Source organism: Erpetoichthys calabaricus, chromosome 1 (assembly GCF_900747795.2).
Source record: "Erpetoichthys calabaricus chromosome 1, fErpCal1.3, whole genome shotgun sequence".
NCBI lineage: Eukaryota > Metazoa > Chordata > Cladistia > Polypteriformes > Polypteridae > Erpetoichthys > Erpetoichthys calabaricus.
This window is the reverse complement of record NC_041394.2, coordinates 45,336,860-45,354,549: the sequence shown is the minus strand read 5'-3', so window position 1 is coordinate 45,354,549 and position 17,690 is coordinate 45,336,860. Positions and strand designations below refer to the sequence as shown.

The 17,690-nt window shown below is 35.5% G+C and overlaps 1 protein-coding gene across 2 annotated transcripts in view; it reads left to right on the top strand.

Annotated features, from left to right (window-relative positions):
- golga7 (golgin A7) overlaps positions 1-17,690 on the top strand; it is an 84,075-nt gene that overhangs the window by 45,404 nt on the left and 20,981 nt on the right. For both annotated transcript variants that reach the window (XM_028798904.2, XM_028798908.2), the window contains exon 4: positions 7,818-7,919. In XM_028798904.2, coding sequence (XP_028654737.1) covers positions 7,818-7,919 — 102 coding nt within the window. The remainder of the gene's footprint in view (positions 1-7,817; positions 7,920-17,690) is intronic.

The window sequence follows — 17,690 nt, the reverse complement described above, 5'->3', positions numbered from 1 at the left end:
GGATTTATGTGGCGGAAGAACGTGGAAGTTTGCGTACGTACAGATTCCAGCATCTGGATTTTTCTGTGCGTACGCACATTCCTGCTTTTGTGCTTATGCCATGTTATAGTGCGAGTTCTACACATGGCGTTATACATGAGGCCCCAGGTGCTGAGTATCTTCTCTGAAGATGCTCTTCTAAGCCTCTAACACAGCCATATTCAGCTCCTGCTTGTTTCAGAGACTTGTGCCCTTAAGTTTTCTCTTCAGCATATGGAAGGTATGCTCAATTGGTTTAAATCGGTGAGCTGGCTTGGTGATTCAAGAATGATCAATTTTTTAGCTTTGAAACGCTCATGTGTTGCCTTAGCATTATGTTTGGGATCACTCTGTTGTTGCAGGATGAAATGTTGTCCAGTGGGTTTGGAGGCATTTACTGGAACTTGAGCAGATAAGATGTTTCTATACACCTCACAATTCATTATGGAACTAGCCTTAGGAGGTACTTTAACAATGAAGTTAAGTGTGCCAAGTACCAGGGGCAGCCATACATGTCTAAGCCATAACACCACCACCACTATATTTAACAGATGCTGTTGTATGCTTTAGTTCTTGGGCAGTTCCTTTTCGTCTCCACACTTTGCTCTTGCCATCATTCTGGTACAGGTATGTTTTTGTCTTGTCTGTCCACAATACCTTTTATTTAAATGGTGACTCCCTCTCTTTTTTGTATGTCTTTGTTTTTCCTCAATAATGTGTACCCAACTATGTTTTACTCCTGCCCATCTGCCTCTAATTTAGATAGGTTTCTTCTAGATAGATAGATACTTTATTAATCCCAAGGGGAAATTCACATACTCCAGCAGCAGCATACTGATAAAGAAAATATTAAATTAAAGAGTGATAACAATGCAGGTATACAGACAGACAATAACTTTGAATAATGTTAATGTTTACCCCCCCAAGTTGGAATTGAAGAGTCGCATAGTGTGGGAGAGGAACGATCTCCTCTGTCTGTCAGTGGAGCAGGACAGTGACAGCAGTCTGTCGCTGAAGCTGCTCCTCTGTCTGGAGATGATACTGTTTAGTGGATGCAGTGGATTCTCCATTATTGACAGGAGCCTACTCAGTGCCCGTCACTCTGCCACAGATGTCGAACTGTCTAGCTCCGTGCCTACAATAGAGCCTGCCTTCCTCACCAGTTTGTCCAGGCATGAGGCATCCCTCTTCTTTATGCTGCCTCCCCAGCACACCACCGTGTAGAAGAGGGTGCTTGCCACAACCGTCTGATAGAACATCTGCAGCATCTTATTGCAGATATTGAAGGATGCCAGCCTTCTAAGGAAGTATAGTCAGCTCTGTCCTTTCTTACATAGAGCATCAGTATTGGCAGTCCAGTCCAATTTATCAACCATTCTATTACTATAATATCAAAGTTATGTGCAGTTACATACATTTCCAACTCATTTATTGTATTTTTAATACTCCCTAGTATTTAAGGCAAGCCATTTTTAATGTATTACTTGATCTAGTATGTCACTTTAGTGTCATGCTGGCAATTAAGTTACTGTGTGTATTTAATATTATGATTCTTGTCTTTTCTTAAGGTGAATTTCTAAACTTGGCCTGTCCTAAGTTTCCTGATCCCCCAATCCTCAGTTGTAAACAATCTTAATCTTACCTACTCATATGTCTGCTCAATACATTGGTAACCTGTCTGTTTAAATATAATCTTTCTGGACTCCTCAGTCTTACCTGGACTTGTGTGCCATTGCAGAACTCAAGAGAGTTCCGATCCTTAACTTTGGCGCCTAACTCTTCAAATGTTACACAGTAACTCTTCAAAAGATTTTCCGCTACCTAGTGACTTAAGAAAAAGATGATTTACTGTCCCATACTTTTCAATTTGCATAGTATTACTGAGGCTGCTTTTTCTGGACCCTTAAAAAAGGATTAAACACATTACGAATGCTGTGATCAGTTTTTTTTAAGGCCAATATTGATCAATAATTTTGTTTTAAAAGAATGGCCAATTCCAATGCTGAATGCAGATTCTGATCCAATACACTTTTATTTTTATGTGTAGGCATAAGGACAAATTGAGCTTTATCTTCTTTTATTTTTCTAATTAAAAAATGAGCTGCTGTACTGAACACAAGTTTGCTCACTATTCACACTTGAAACAGGGAGTGTGTATTTTAATTAACAAACAAAATGAAAAGGTCTAAACTCATTAAAGGACCTTCTCTTAATTTCTGCCAAAGACATGTTTCTCTTTTCTTTCACTCCAAATTTAGCCGGACAGCACATAAGTCTGCTGCTCCTCTCCATGCACAGAATGACTCCTCAGATTCCATTTTCTGTTTTTTACTCCACTTTCTGAAATGTAAAAGCCAATATTCATTTCTTTACCCTCTCCTGTAGTTTGACTGTTTGCTTTCTGTTCACAGGACCTTCTCGTAAAGAATGATACATGTGTTTTCTTTAGTGCCCAAAATGCTTTGTGTAAAGGAGCATTATAACTAAATTACCATAAAGTTGAGAAATGCAGATTCTGAAAAAAAATATTGTTTGAGATTGACTAATTAAATTTTTGTTTTTAGATGTTATGCTTCTAAAACATACTTGCTGAGGGATTTTGTTTACATTTACACGTCCTTCACAAAAGTCAGTTTTTGCCTCAAGATATGTGAGTGGCACAGTGGTAAGCACTGCTGCTTCATTGGTCTGGTTTTGAATCCCACACTTGTTTACTGGAAGATTGTATGCTCTGCTAATTTTTACTTGCTTTGAGTCCAGGTACTCCTATTTCTCTTCCACTTCCGAACGGTGTATTAGATTAATTGTTGATTCTAAATTGACTTAGCATGAGTGCAGCAGTTCATCTGAATTGAAATCAAAACATTCATCCTTTATTAAACCGATTCAGTCTTTTTAAAAGTGATTAGTTGACTTTGAGGTAGATTTATAGTGAGCAGCAGTAGAGAAATAGTTTTGGTTATAAACCAAATAAAACATTTTAGATAGTTATCTGAAAATAACATTCGGAAACCCTACATACTCCGTTTCTGAGTAGGAGGGAGTTGTGGCAAGGTAGCAATCTACTTTAGATTGGACACCAGTCCATTGCAGTGTTACATAACCTTCACTGCCTTATGCCAGGGTGTTTTAAAGAGGCTGGTCAATATAATCTGTATACAGTTGTACCCCTGGTCACGACCGTAATTCATTCCAAAACTCTGGACCCAAACGTAATTTCTCCATAAGATTGTATGTAAATACAATTAATCCATTCCAGACCATACGAAGTGTATGTAAATATATATTTTTAAAGCTTAAAAATAGTTAATTATACCATAGAATGCACAGTGTAATATTAAACTAAATGTAAAAACATTGAATAACACGGAGAAAACCTTGAACAACAAGGAAAACTAACATTGTAAGAGTTCGCTCTAGACCCTTACGAACTGCTGCTTTTTTTATTAGTTTTAAGCATAGGGAAAAAAAATTAAATGCCACTTCTCTTGCAAAACTTTTCAAGCCATCCTCTACTGGCTTTAAATTCCTCACCTTCGCCACTTGAAGAGGGATTTTTTTTTTTTCAGCAAATCGCCATGAATCTTCCTGGCTTTCTCGCATATGATCGGCTCGCTTACACTATCCCCTGCAAGTTGCTTCTCGTTCAACCACACTAGCAACAGTTTTTCCACCTCTTCCAGCACTTGAGGCTTCTAATTGGTTAACATTATAACTCCTTTTGCAACATCAGCTGTTTTGTTACGCCCTGTATATGCAAACAAAAGAAAATGGGAAACGGAGAATGGGAAATCATTGGCGCATATGAACACGCGTAGGGAAACTGGCCGGCAGTGTTTTTGTTCACCACCAGAGCGTGTGGTCATGAACAGATGCAAAAGTTTGGCAAACTATTTGATCGTAACCCGATTTATACGTGTTTGGAAATGTTCATGACCAGAGGTTCTACTGTATTGTGATGTGGAATAAAGCAAGACTAATGAAAGAAGCTCACATGGTACTAGGGAGAGCTTTCAAATTCTACAGAGACACTATCCAGTCCAGAATTTAAAGAATTGACTGTGGAGCAGGAGCGCGGCGCATTGGTAGTGCCTCGCAGTAAGGAGACCTGGGTTCACTTCCTGGGTCCTCCCTGCGTGGAGTTTGCATATTCTACCCGTGTCTGCGTGGGTCTCCTCTGGGTGCTCCGGTTTCCTCCCGCAGTCCAAAGACATGCAGGTTAGGTCATTGCCGATCCTAAATTGTCCCTAGTGTATGCTTGGTGTGTGTGTGTGTGCGCGCCCTGCAGTGGGATGGTGCCCTGCCCGGGATTTGTTCCTGCCTTGCACCCTGTGTTGGCCTGGATTGGTTCCGGCAGACCCCTGTGACCCTATGGAGCAGACAGACAGCGTCACTAACTGTTGTACAATCGTTTTGCTTCTGTGTGTCTTTCATACCGCTATCTCTGCTCACAAAATGAATTTTTTTTTTAAATACTGTATAAAAACTTGCAGAATATCTCAGAATTAGACAGACATAGGATTGTTTTACTGAATAATCTGTGAAATGCAGATCCATGTTTACTCCTTAGTTGAAAGGTATATTAATGGTGCCATCCAGAGGTTAAATTGTGTATGGCATCCTGCCATATAAAATTTGCTGGGATTGTTATTATTATTATTTTTTTTTTTTTTACTTCATTGATGTTGCCTATAAATATAATGATTCTTGTTTAAGCAGTTCACCTATTATCAGATTGTTTACCCATGTTCAAGTCCTTGGTTTTTGTTAAAATTGATGTCTTTATAAACATTTGTTCTGTTAAATTATTTCATGAGTTTTTCACCATTGCTTTCAACAGCCATTTTGCAAGATTGTTATTTATACTGTTTCATTTTCAGATCTGTTTTATTTCTTCTTCTAGTCAACTGGCGGGAGAAAGAAAATCAACCTTTATCTTGATAGTTCTTTTTAGTTATAGAGGGTTATGTATGGATTTGTAAATGGCTTTGCAGTCTCGCCGCAGGAACTTTTAATAATTTCATTTGTCTGTTGTGTTTCATATAGTAGAACCATTCCAAGAACTGTAACAAGAATATAAAACCAATATTTTGTATGCTGTACCTTCTTTGACCATATCTTATTTTTATAAAATACACTGTACATCTCCCTGTTCTATTTGTTTAAACTTTATTTTAAGGACGCTTGGTCAGTTATGTGGGTTTACTCTGTGATCTATGAATTGTCATCTTTATTCAAAACAATTTTCTTCTACTTTAATTGCCAATACTAAATTATGTAAGAACACTCTATAACGGACTGGGTGTTTATTCTAGATTTATGTCTTCCTTAGTCACATGAATCAACCCTAGGCTCGAGTCCCTTTGACCCTGAAATAGATTGCGAGTTCAACAGTGGAAGGATTTTCCTGTGCCATCTGTTTTACTGCCAACATCTACAGCTTGCACTCTGAGCATCAGAACTTAACTGAATATTTTTAAGTTATTATCAAAAACATAGTTTCTACTCTGCTACTTCTCCTAGACACATGTTCACTTACATCAGACTAGAAATTTCCCATTTGTGTCCTAATTTCAAATGTGTACATGGTTCAAATATTAACAGGATTTTTTCTAATCACTGTCTTGATTTTGTTGAAAATGGTGCAGTAAAAGTGAGGAAGATGCATTACACTTATTAGAATTTCAGTAGAATCTCAGTTGGTTCATCAACTAATTGTAACTTCAGATAGAGGAGAAATGTTTTAAAAAATTTTTTAAAAGGACATTTGGTTAGTAAGTTAACCATATTCATTAGAGAACCACAGTGTTCAAAAGTTTATACTTATCCTTAAAGCAAAAGTGTACAAATGCATTTTTGTGCTTTTTATGTGCTATCTTCACCAGCTTTTCAAAATTTATCCTCAAATAAATTGTTAATCCAGCCCAAGGTTCCATAGGTTCTGTAAAACACTCTGAACAAATAAAGTATTAATTTATTAATTTAATTTCTTAAAAATTATTAATGAATATTTTAATATGGGACATTGACAAGTCAAGCAAAATGACACGTTTTATTGGCTAACTAAAAAGATTGGTATATGTAAGCTTTCAAGGCAACTTATGCCCCTTCAGGCAAAAAAGAGGCCTGAGTTACTTCAAAAGCTTGCATATCATAGTCTTTTTAGTTAACCAATAAAAGATGTCATTTTGCTTGATTATTCATTGCATCCATAATAGCTAACATGGTACAACACCCTATTAATATGGAACTTTCAAAAGTAATTTATAAGTTTAGGTGACAGGCTTATATGTGAATTTTACAGTGTCCACCCCACTATACGCCATGGCACTTGGTTGTATTCCTTGTTAAGATGTACTAGCACACAATACAGCTCCTATGTCTTCTCGTGATTGCTTTCCTTTGCTCAGATAACAAACATCACATCTTTTGTAGAGATGTTACATTCATATCTGATGTGTTGAGTGTTCAAAATTGAAAGTTTTAAATGTCTTCATTAATTACTGTTTTGAAAAATTACTGCATGTTATATTGCAGTATTCACTCATCACTTATGATGATGGTCTGTTCATTTTCTTTTTTTATTCTAAGCCTGCTTACTTTCCAAAGAACAATGCATCTTCTACTATCTATGTAAATTAGGTGTTATTTTTCTACTGAATTCGTAATCTCACAATTTTGTCATTGCTGTTGGGGTAACTTTACCAAAAATGTTTAAAGCATTCACATCCTATTACTGTTAACTTATTATCATCTTTGTAGTTGATACTTTATCCAAGAGAATCAGATAAACAACTAATACTGAATAAACCCCTACTATGCAAGCAATTATTTCAAATCATAAAGATCCCCCCACATAGTTTCTACTCAAAATGGTAGCAGAATTTTTATCTATTTGTATTATTGTTAAATACTTTGTTCGTGAAGGCCACTGAAAGGAGAGTTGCAGTAACCCAGCCAAAACATAATGAATTCAAGATGGGTTTAATAGTTAGGGCTGAAATCTCACAGTACTTTTACAGTAGGTTATCAAATTATATTGGACTGTGGCCAATGCACAAGACAGGGCAGTTTAAAGGTTAACTGAAAGGCTGGGCTTAGAGGTAAACGGATTAAACTGGCCAACAAAAATGTCTATAGTTGTGTTCAAACTATCGAATTGTAAAGGGTTGTAGATATAGCATGACATAGTTTTTCAAAGCTTAAAATGTAAAATCACTAGCATTAGGACCAGTTAATGCTATATATATATATATATATATATATATATATATATATATATATATATATATATATATATATAATATATATAGTTATTTAAATACTAAGTAATAAAACTGTACAAATTAACATTTTCAGACACCTTTTTACTGTCATTAGTAGGTCACTGTCTCTGCCTAATGCCTGTTATGCTTAATGGTATTCTTAAGCTGTAAGTTATCTGATTGACTGATATCCCGCAGATGTTCTGACCTAGCAGAAAGCCATAACTAATATATCTGACAAGCAGTAGCCAGTTTTGCATATTCTTGTGTAATATGATGCTCTGATTTTCAGTATTTAACAAGCTTATTGGACAGAAGCAGCAAAAAGTAAGTCATGGCTCAAAATGTTTGTGTTTCTAACTTATAAACCTAACAAGTTGGAATTTAATTATATGCTATAGGTTTCATTAAAATAGTATTTCTTTGTTGTATGTGTTGTGGTTACATTACTTAAGCTACATAGTTTCTTTGCTGGAGTTGCTTTTTATGCGAAGTACAATGAAATAAGAGTCTGTTCCAACTTTTATCCCGCAGGTTTTGAAGAAGATCGCCAAATACATTCAAGAACAAAATGATAAGATCTATGCCCCCAGAGGTTTGCTTCTTACAGACCCAATCGAGCGTGGCCTTCGAGTGGTATCCTTTTTGGAAAAAGAAATGCACTGCCAAAAAAAATTAACTCCATATTTTCTGGTTTTATTTTTGGGTTGCTTTTTGCTCCAGTTTCTAGTATCAAAACCAGCTAGGAAACATTGCTAGCAATTCTTTTACTGTTTATTTGATGGTGTGATATGAAGGAAATGTAATTTCCAGTTGTATATTATTTGACCAGTAGCAAATAAACAATAGAAGGAAGACCTAAAAACATGAGTACTGTAACAGGATTGCCTTATGAACCTTCTCCATGTTTGGAATGACATCAGAGAGACCAGAGATTTCATAGTATGTATGTTTGTCCTTTCTTGTGCATTACATTTTTAGCAAATAAAGGATGAATAAAAAAAAAACCAAGCAGACAAAATATCAGTCATTGTTTACTCCTGTCTACTATGTGATACACCTATAAAGTAAAAAATACTTTGTTCTGTCAATGAGCTAAACTTTAAGTTTGTTGTTTATTGTCATGTGTGCACAGAACAATGAAATTGTTATTCGCTTGTCTCTCTGAGTTGCAACAGTAGTATGATATCAACAAATGGACCTGTGAATTAAAACTGCCCCTGAATGTACTTGTGTGAGTGTAAATGCTTTTGTACCATTTGCTGGAAGAGAGGAGAGACAAAAGCGACAATACAAAATGACCGTAGTCATTACCAGTTTGTCTGTCTGAAACAATGTGTTATTTATGTCTATTTATGAACAGAGGACAGCTGTGTGCCAGTGATATTCTTTGTTGCTTATGTAGTGCTTTGTGGTCTTGAGCTTAGCAGGTGCCATGTCAGAATATTGTTGACTTCATCTTGCCCTTGTAGAAGTTGGACAGCATAGATCAAAACATTATAAAATGACCTTTTGAAAGTGGTTCTTTTTTATTTAAAGTATGTCTTTCTCAAATAACTCAAATGTTGACATCAGCTTGCAGTAAAACCTAAACATTAGTATAAATACTACTTTAGTGCCTGGTATCATAGTAGTTCAGTGTATTCTTGAAAACCTGGAAAACAAAACAATATTCTAATTATGGAATACACCTTGAAATTGAAGAAAATGTTAAATGTCTTGGAAAACATCTGGAAATCATTGAATCTTGAGGCATTTTCACACCTAGGTTCTTTGGAGTGATTTTCTTTTACTCTGGAGCATCTGCCTCTCTAGTTTGACTCATTTAAGTAGATGTAAACACGCTAATCACTCCCTGTGTGGAGACCAGAACAACCATACTGAGACCCTTAGGAAATGGACAGCCTGGTGTGGTATCAAGTGAGTCCTGGAGTGGCTCATATGAGATATGTGTGATCTGACACTAGACCAATCTTACCACTGGAAATAGTATGCATTTGTGTAAAATATTTCTACTGGTGTTTAGACAATCTCAGTGTGAAAATAAGGTTAGCATAAAACAACACATGCAAGTACTGGTCAATCAGAATCTTCAGGACCACTTTTACAATCAGACTGAATAACACTTGACCATATAAAGAAGAAAAAATGGTGTGGATTGCCTTGTGATTGGTTAGTACAAACTAACCACAGAACTGGTAAAAAAACAAATGCCCTTTAAGACTGACAATCAAACCCGCTAATCTTACACTGCATAAGTGACGCACACAGGTGGGGCATCATCTCAATGCAAAATAGCACTTCTGGCACAATGTGGACACTGGAGGCGCATTATGTTTTATACTATGTAGTACTGTAAATTCCCAAGTGAATTTAACTAACCATTAATAAACATTTAAAGGCCTTACAACCACAAACATGTTGTTTGAGAGGATCTAAATAAAAGTAATGTTCAAACTGTTAGCGAGTATTGTTCTTGAGGCTGCATTTATCCCTGTTGCTTGTGCACCTTTTTCTGCCATATTCTTTCCTTCCACTCAACTTTCCATTAATATGCTTGGATACAGCACTCTGTGAACAGCCAGTCTCTTTAGCAATGACCGTTTGTGGCTTACCCCCCTTGTGGAGGGTGTCAGTGATCATCTTGAGGACAATTGTCAAGTCAGTAGTTTTCCCCATGATTGTGTTACTACTGAAACAGACTGAGAGACCATTTAAAGGCTTATGACACCTTTGCAGGTGTTTTGGGTTAATTAGCTGAGTGGAGTGTGACACCATGAGTCTACAATATTGAACGTTTTCACAATATTCTAATTTTATAAGATACTGAATTTTTAGTTTTCATTACCTGTAAGCCATAATCAGCAAAATGAAAAGTAATAAACGCTTAAAATATACAACTGTGTGAATGAATAAGTTTCACTTTTTGAATTGAATTACTGATATAAATTAACTTTTCAATGATATACTAATTTATTGAGATGCACCTGTACAATAGTGAAATTACATTCACCCAATAAGTCTACTGACTAAGTAAAATTGATACACCTTACTATATCCCCTCAGCAAGCCTTGGCATAGGGACACCTAGATAAAATGTTTCTTTTTGTGGCAAGTGAGTCACAACACCAGAAAGGTCAAGAGACCCTGGTGTAAATGATGTATTGATCACAAATGTAGAAAGTGTTAATATGAATTTTACATACTTGCAGAAATGCAAATGTTCAGAAATCTCTACTTTCCAATTCTACACCTTCACATGTCTACTAGGAAGAGCATTGACCTAAGTGTGACAACAACGACAGTCAATCTGAGTATGTGTACCGTAATAATGAACTTAGCAATGCTTTTTTTTTTGGGGGGAGAATGTAAACATGTATATCTCTCATTTTAAATGCCATATCCCTTCATTTAAAGCTTTCAGCCACATTCGGGCAGATGCACCCATTTTGGTCAAGAAGTTAGGCAGCTACTTCTTTGTTCCTGACCAAAGTGTTTGATCTGATCTGATCTTCTAGACTGCAACAGTTAAGTTATAAAACTGAGTAAGTGTCTTGTCTTTCTGCTGTAACATATGTTGGTAGATTTGATGGCATTCACAAGTAAGTAGTTGTTGCTGATGCACAAAACATTGCATTATAGATTCCATCTGTCAAGAAAGGCATTTCTCCTGCAATAGTGCTCTGAACAATCCTTATTGCCAGAAGGGTTGTGAGAATTTACTTCCTTCACTCCGTTAATGCAAAGACGTATCTGCTTTGGGTACCACCATTAGCCAAATTCCCGAGAGGGGTATCACTAAACAGGTCATCATGTTCTAATTGTTGAGATTTCAATGTGACTTCAATGTGACAATTTTCATTTTCCTCACTACTTTGTTTGTCTCATGGATGGACAGTAGCATACTTTGTGTTGGATACGAGGTTGCAGACATCAAACATCTCATCTGGCCTGCTTTGCCAAGCAATCCATTGAATCTATTCTATTTTTGATAGTTGATCCTTTTTTCATGTCTGTAAATGGCCCTTCACATTATGAGGCTGTTGAAGCAACTATTGGAATGTGATAGAGGTTTAGATGTAGTTTTCCTGTTGCAAGTGTATAACAGCACCAGAAATATTCACCTTCATTCCTTAATAATAAAAATTATATTCCTTGTATCCATTCTGACACACAGTTTTAAAATATGGAAATCTAGTTCTTCGGTCTTTTGAGCCTCCCCCTAACTAAAGTCATCAGCATGAGAAGCAAGTAGTCCATAGATATTGCCATGTCTGCCCAACCAGAAGAAAACTGCGGGATCTACTAATGTCATTTTTCACACTATGCTTTTTAATATTTTTCTTTTTGTTTTAAAAATAGTGATTCATTTGTAAACCCTTTGATGTACTTTTTCAGCTTCCACTATATTCCCATACATTTACCTTCACTTCTAGGCCAAATATAAATATCTCAAGGCAGTTCTGTACCTTTCAGAAATAAAGATTTTATATCTATGGAGTGTACTTCCCATTACTTTTGAAAAATAACAGTTAGATGTAATCTTACAGATTCAGAAAATCACTTTGGTGAATCCTTTGGAAGTTCATCCCTACCAAATTATTAAAAATATCTAGCCTTAAGAAGGCATTTAGGGAGTATACTTGCTAGTGTCTCTTTTGAGGCTGATACACATCTTGTGAAAACACATTTTTGCCCAAGATCTAAAATGTCCTCAAAAGCTTTGTTTTTATCTCCAGTTGCAGCGTTCATTTTGTTTAGCTATATCAAAGAACATGTCTTTGATTTCAAATACATCTTCATTAAGGAAAAGTCTGCTCTACTTATTATCTTGTTAGCTCAATGTTAAGACTGTCAAAACTTTTGATAAATCAGCTGAGCCTGTGGTCCCCATTTTATATTCGATTTCTCTGTCTCTGACATTGTATTTTGATAGTTTGTCCTGGTTTACATACATACTGTGCAAGGTCACTGAATATCCTCAATTTTTTCAGTAACAGATTCTATTCCAATATCATTAGCCTCTGTTTAACTATCCGTGTCTGTTTCAACATCTATGTTGACTGAATTATCTTTTACTCCTAACAAAATAATGGATAAAATGCTTTACAATTTGAGAAGCTTTCATGAAGTCATAGTGCTTTTCTAAAACTTGTGAAATAACTGATTATGTTGAGATATTACACATTTGGTTCATATGGGTCCATGACCACAGTCTCATGTTTTCAGACCAATGACTAGCCCACAATTGGCTTAGGCTTGCTGTTCTTCCAGCACATCTAGCAAAGTGTATAATAATTTTCTATAAGATAAGACATACATTCTGTGTCATTACCACTAGAAGTGCAACAGCTTCAGTAGTTTATCAGCTGAGGTATGTGCAAATGGCTTGTGAAGCTTTAACATAAATTTTTTCTCTGCTCTTTTGTCACATGCTCTGTGATTGGCATAATTTACTTTTCATGAACTATTTCTTGCTTGTCCTTTATCTATTATAAAGGTGCCGCATTTGACACCATTGATCACAATATTCTTAGAAATCGCCTTAGTCAATGGGAGGGCCTCTCTGGCAGTGTCTTAAATTGGTTTGAATTCTACCTGGCAGGTAGCAAATTCTTTGTTGTGGTAATTACAACTCAAAGACACGTGATATTCTATGTGGTGTTCCACAAGGCTCTATCCTTGGTCCGCTGCTTTTTTCGATCTACATGCTTCCGGTCAGATTATCTCGGTGCATAACGTGAGTTACCACAGCTATGCTGATGACGCGCAGCTGTATTTATCGATCGCGCCTGACAACCCCGACTCTGTTGTTTCACTAACACAATGTGTCACTTGTGTTTCTAAATGGATGAATGAAGAGAAAACAGAAATTTTAGTGATTGGCAATAATGGATATAATGAGGTTATTAGAAACAAACTTGATGCATTTGGATTAAAAGTCAAGACGGAGGTAAAGAATTTAGGGGTAACTGTTGACTGTAATCTGAATTTTAAATCGCATATTAATCATCACTAGGACAGCATTTTTTCACTTAAGAAACATAGCAAACGTTAGACCTCTTATATCATTGAAAGATGCTGAGAAATTAGTTCACGCTTTTGTTTTCAGTTGACTAGATTACTGTAACGCACTCCTCTCAGGACTACCCAAAAAAGACATAAATCGTTTGCAACTAGTGCAGAATGCAGCTGCTAGAATTCTAACTAGGAAAAGAAAATCACTGGTTACCTGTGTCATTCAGAATTGACTTTAAAATACTGCTTATGGTTTACAAAGCCTTAAATAATCTCGCTCCATCTTATATATCGGAATGTCTGACACCTTATATTCCAAATCGTAGCTGTAAATCCTCAAATGAGTGTCTGCTTAGAATTCCAAGAGCTAAACTTAAAAGAAGTGGTGAGGCAGCCTTCTGCTGTTATGCACCTAAAATCTGGAATGGCTTGCCAATAGGAATTCGCCAGGCTAATACCGTGGAGCACTTTAAAAAAAACTGCTAAAAACACATTACTTTAACATGGCTTTCTCATAACTTCAATTTAGTTTAATCCTTATGCTCTGTATATTCAATTATCATAACTATTCATGGTGGCTGTAAAATCCGTACTAACCCCTACTCTCTTCTGTTTCTTTTCCTGATTTTCTGTGGTGGCGACATGCGCCACCACCACCTAATCAAAGCACCATGATGTTCTTACATTGATGGATTAACAGCCAGAAGTCTACATGACCATCATCATCAAGTCCTTCCATGAGAACCCTAAAATACAAAGAGGACTGTTCATTTATGTTGGGTAGAATGCTCCAGAGGGGGCTGGGCGGTCTCATGGCCTGGAACCCCTGCAGATTTTATTTTTGTTTCTCCAGCCATCTGGAGTTTTTTTTGTTTTTTCTGTCCTCCTTGGCCATCGGACCTTACTCTTATTCTATGTTAATTAGTGTTGTCTTATTTTAATTCTTACTTTATCTTTTTTTCTCTTCATCATGTAAAGCACTTTGAGCTACATTATTTGTATGAAAATGTGCTATATAAATAAATGTTGTTGTTGTTATTATGTTTATACAATAATGCCCAGAAGTGGTCAGTTTATACTCAATTTACTTTTTAAACATTACTGCCCTGTCATTTTTAATGTCAAGTGCAACTTTAGCTCCCTGAAGATGTTTTGCTTAATGGCAAAGAAATGTCTGCCAAGATTGCTTGTTTCAATGTTGCACCTGCTTTGTCTTATTTTCACTGAAATTGTAACATTTTTTAATAGCTTGCTCATATTTTCCAATACCAGATATAAAAACTCTACAGCTTGGTACTTCCGTCAGCTTATCTGCTTAGTTCTGAGCTCGCTCACAAAACTGTCAAGCTGCTTTTTCGAATGAACAAATTGAAGTGCATGCAGTATCAATTACTATAGATCCCAAAGGTTTCAAAACAAAAAATTTCCAATCGAGGCGGATTCATTTGAAAATAATAGTGTTATTCTGTTCTATGTCAGCCATTTATTGCTCTTAGTTAATTTCTTTTCACTTTTATGCAGACCATCTTTAGCCCATTGAAATGTACTTTGACATGTGGCACACTGATCTTCTTCTGAACCTGCCTCATGTATTTGAACCAGTTAATTGGGAATTTTGAATGGTTCATCTGATATCACGACAGTTTATTTTTGATCTGTAAAATAAGCTTCATCAGTTTTCATTTGTATTTCAGTGGAAGCGCAGGTGAGATTTGTTTTCTTGCCGACGATGTGCTTTAACGGTAACTTCACACAGGCAAAAATTAGGCTTGAGCTTGCAGTCAGAGCCAACTGTTTGTCTTTAATTTCTAGACACGCACTTTCCGTCAGTTTGAAAGTTAATGCGTCATCAGGAAGAGTTATGTCATATTTTATGTATACTATTATGGTATTGTTTGATCTCCACGATGTAGTCTGCCATTGAAACTGTACCTCCCCTCATAATACCAAATAACAGGTAGCTTTACAAACTTGGTCCTTTTCATTTTCAATAATACTCCATTAATTAGTCCATACCAGTGTTTTTAAGTCTTCAGTTGGTACAGTATGTCTAGCACCAAATTTCTTGCTATGCCTGTAAGCATTTGCTTTTTCTTTTACAGGTTAGTCATTGTTTAAATTTCAGATTAATTTTACCTTTCTGTTATACGGTATATTTCCTGTGCTAGCAATGATAGTTTTCATTAAGTACACCAGTTTAAATATGAAGCTTTTAGTTTTATTACAAAGATGCAACAACATGAACTCTTCGGAAATTATTTACTTTCAAACTAAATATCTGCACATGTGTACTAGGAGAAGCATTGTCTTAAAAGCGACAACAAAAATAATCCTGTCAGAGTATATTTACTAAAATAATGAGTTTTAACAGTGTTCTCGTTGTGGTATTTATATGGTGTCACTTTTAAAAGCTAGTCAATATCTGCAATGCAATTCACACTGTAAGTGGCTGGTGCTGCTTTATTAAATGAATCATATGTTAAAGTTATTAAAAGAAAGTTTTTGCATTATATAACATGCAGATTGTCATTGTAGCATTCTGCTATGTTCCTCCATCAACTTCAAAATTATACATTAATGAAATATATTTGTGGATCTTTTTTTCTAGATTTAACTCTTCCTATGCCATTTGGTTATTGATATCCTCTCTAGTAGATATTATCCCTTATATAAGTAAGTTTGTCGATAGTTATAATTTAATGCTATAATCCATAAAAATCTTTGGCATCTGAGGGAATTTATACTTTTATATTTTTTTAAAAGGCATGAACCTGAAATTGCCCACATAAAAATTAGTGTTTAATATTTCTCAGAATTGGCTTTTTATTACATAATATCAGTCTTTCATTCTGCAGCATTTCAGCAGTTGCTTTCAAGGTGTCCTTTTAAGAACCTAAAACAGGGTTGATTGACACAGGCATTTGAATACATATACTGGTATGGGCTATTTAAAAGGATATTGACAAGAAGTCAGTCTGATATTGATCTTTTGAAAGTGTTTTGCAAAAGGTAAATGCAGGTAGAATATGAAAGTGCAGATAGAATATCAAAACATGATTGTCAACTAAAACAGTGTCACCGGTGCTATGTGTTCTGGAGCATTTTTCTCGGAGAATAATTTGTTACTAACAAATAGAATATAATAGACTAGCACTTGATCTCATTTATATTGTCACTTTTTTGCTTAACGATAAAAGCATAGTGTGATGTATTGAATTTCTAATTTGACGCTACGGTGGAATCAACAGGTTAGGTGTACAAGAAGTGTTAATCTGTTTTAATAAAAAAAAAGGTCAAAGGGATGATCACTGTATTTGATTAATCAAGTAAAAGAAATACCCTTTAATAATCTGTTTAGGCTTTTATCGGGACATTGCAAGGTATACCATTAAACCTGTAATTGTAACAGTGCTACCGGTAGAAATATTCAGGGAAATATGTTTTCCTGACATTAAAATAATTGGCATTATGATAATATAACAGGTTTTATGTTTATCTTATTGTTGTTTTTTGAGAATTAGGTTTGCATGTTTTCATGTATTTGTCACTTCTTGGACATAAGGAAAATTATTCTTACAGAAAAATGTAGATAATAAGACAGACATGCATATACTACATTCCATCCAAGATAAAATTAATTTTCCCTAGATGTTTTCAGCAATGTCAGGGAATACACAGGAATACACAGCAGTCGTGTTATCATGAAAATTATTTAATTGTTTTAAAGAATTATCTTCTGCACTAAATAAACTAGCAATATGTATTTTTACTTTTAAATATAGATTTTTATGATGTTACTAAAGATATTTATGATAAGCACACCACTTTGAATGTGAAATATACATTATGATAATTCTAATGGGATTTACTGCAATCTAATTGATTCTACCATAGTCATTCAGGTATTGTACTTTAAACTTAAATGTTAGCTGCAGTTTAACAGTGGTCAGACATCTAATTTGGAAAATAGGTCCTGACCGTTCGTTGGTGGCAAAAGACTGAAATGCATGAAGGAGTACAAGCCAATTAAAGATGTAATTATAGAAACAGGATCACTTAATTTTTACTTTTTATTCCAGCACATTAAAGCTATCTTAAGATATATACCTATAAATAACATGGTCACATGTGCATGATAGTTACAAAACTAAAACTGGCAATTTTCCGTGTGAAAACCTATCATGAATGTTGAGAATCAATAGCATTTGCCTATGTGTGAGCATAACTGTTAAATGAAAGCTTAAGCTTACAAAATATTACAATTTCCATATACAGTATGCTTGCCTGCTTCTGATAGGCAGTGTTATGTATTGGCAAGGGCATTAGAATTTTAAACACTGAGGTTTCTAGTTCAGTTGATTGCTTCTGACTGCCTGTGTGACCATGAGC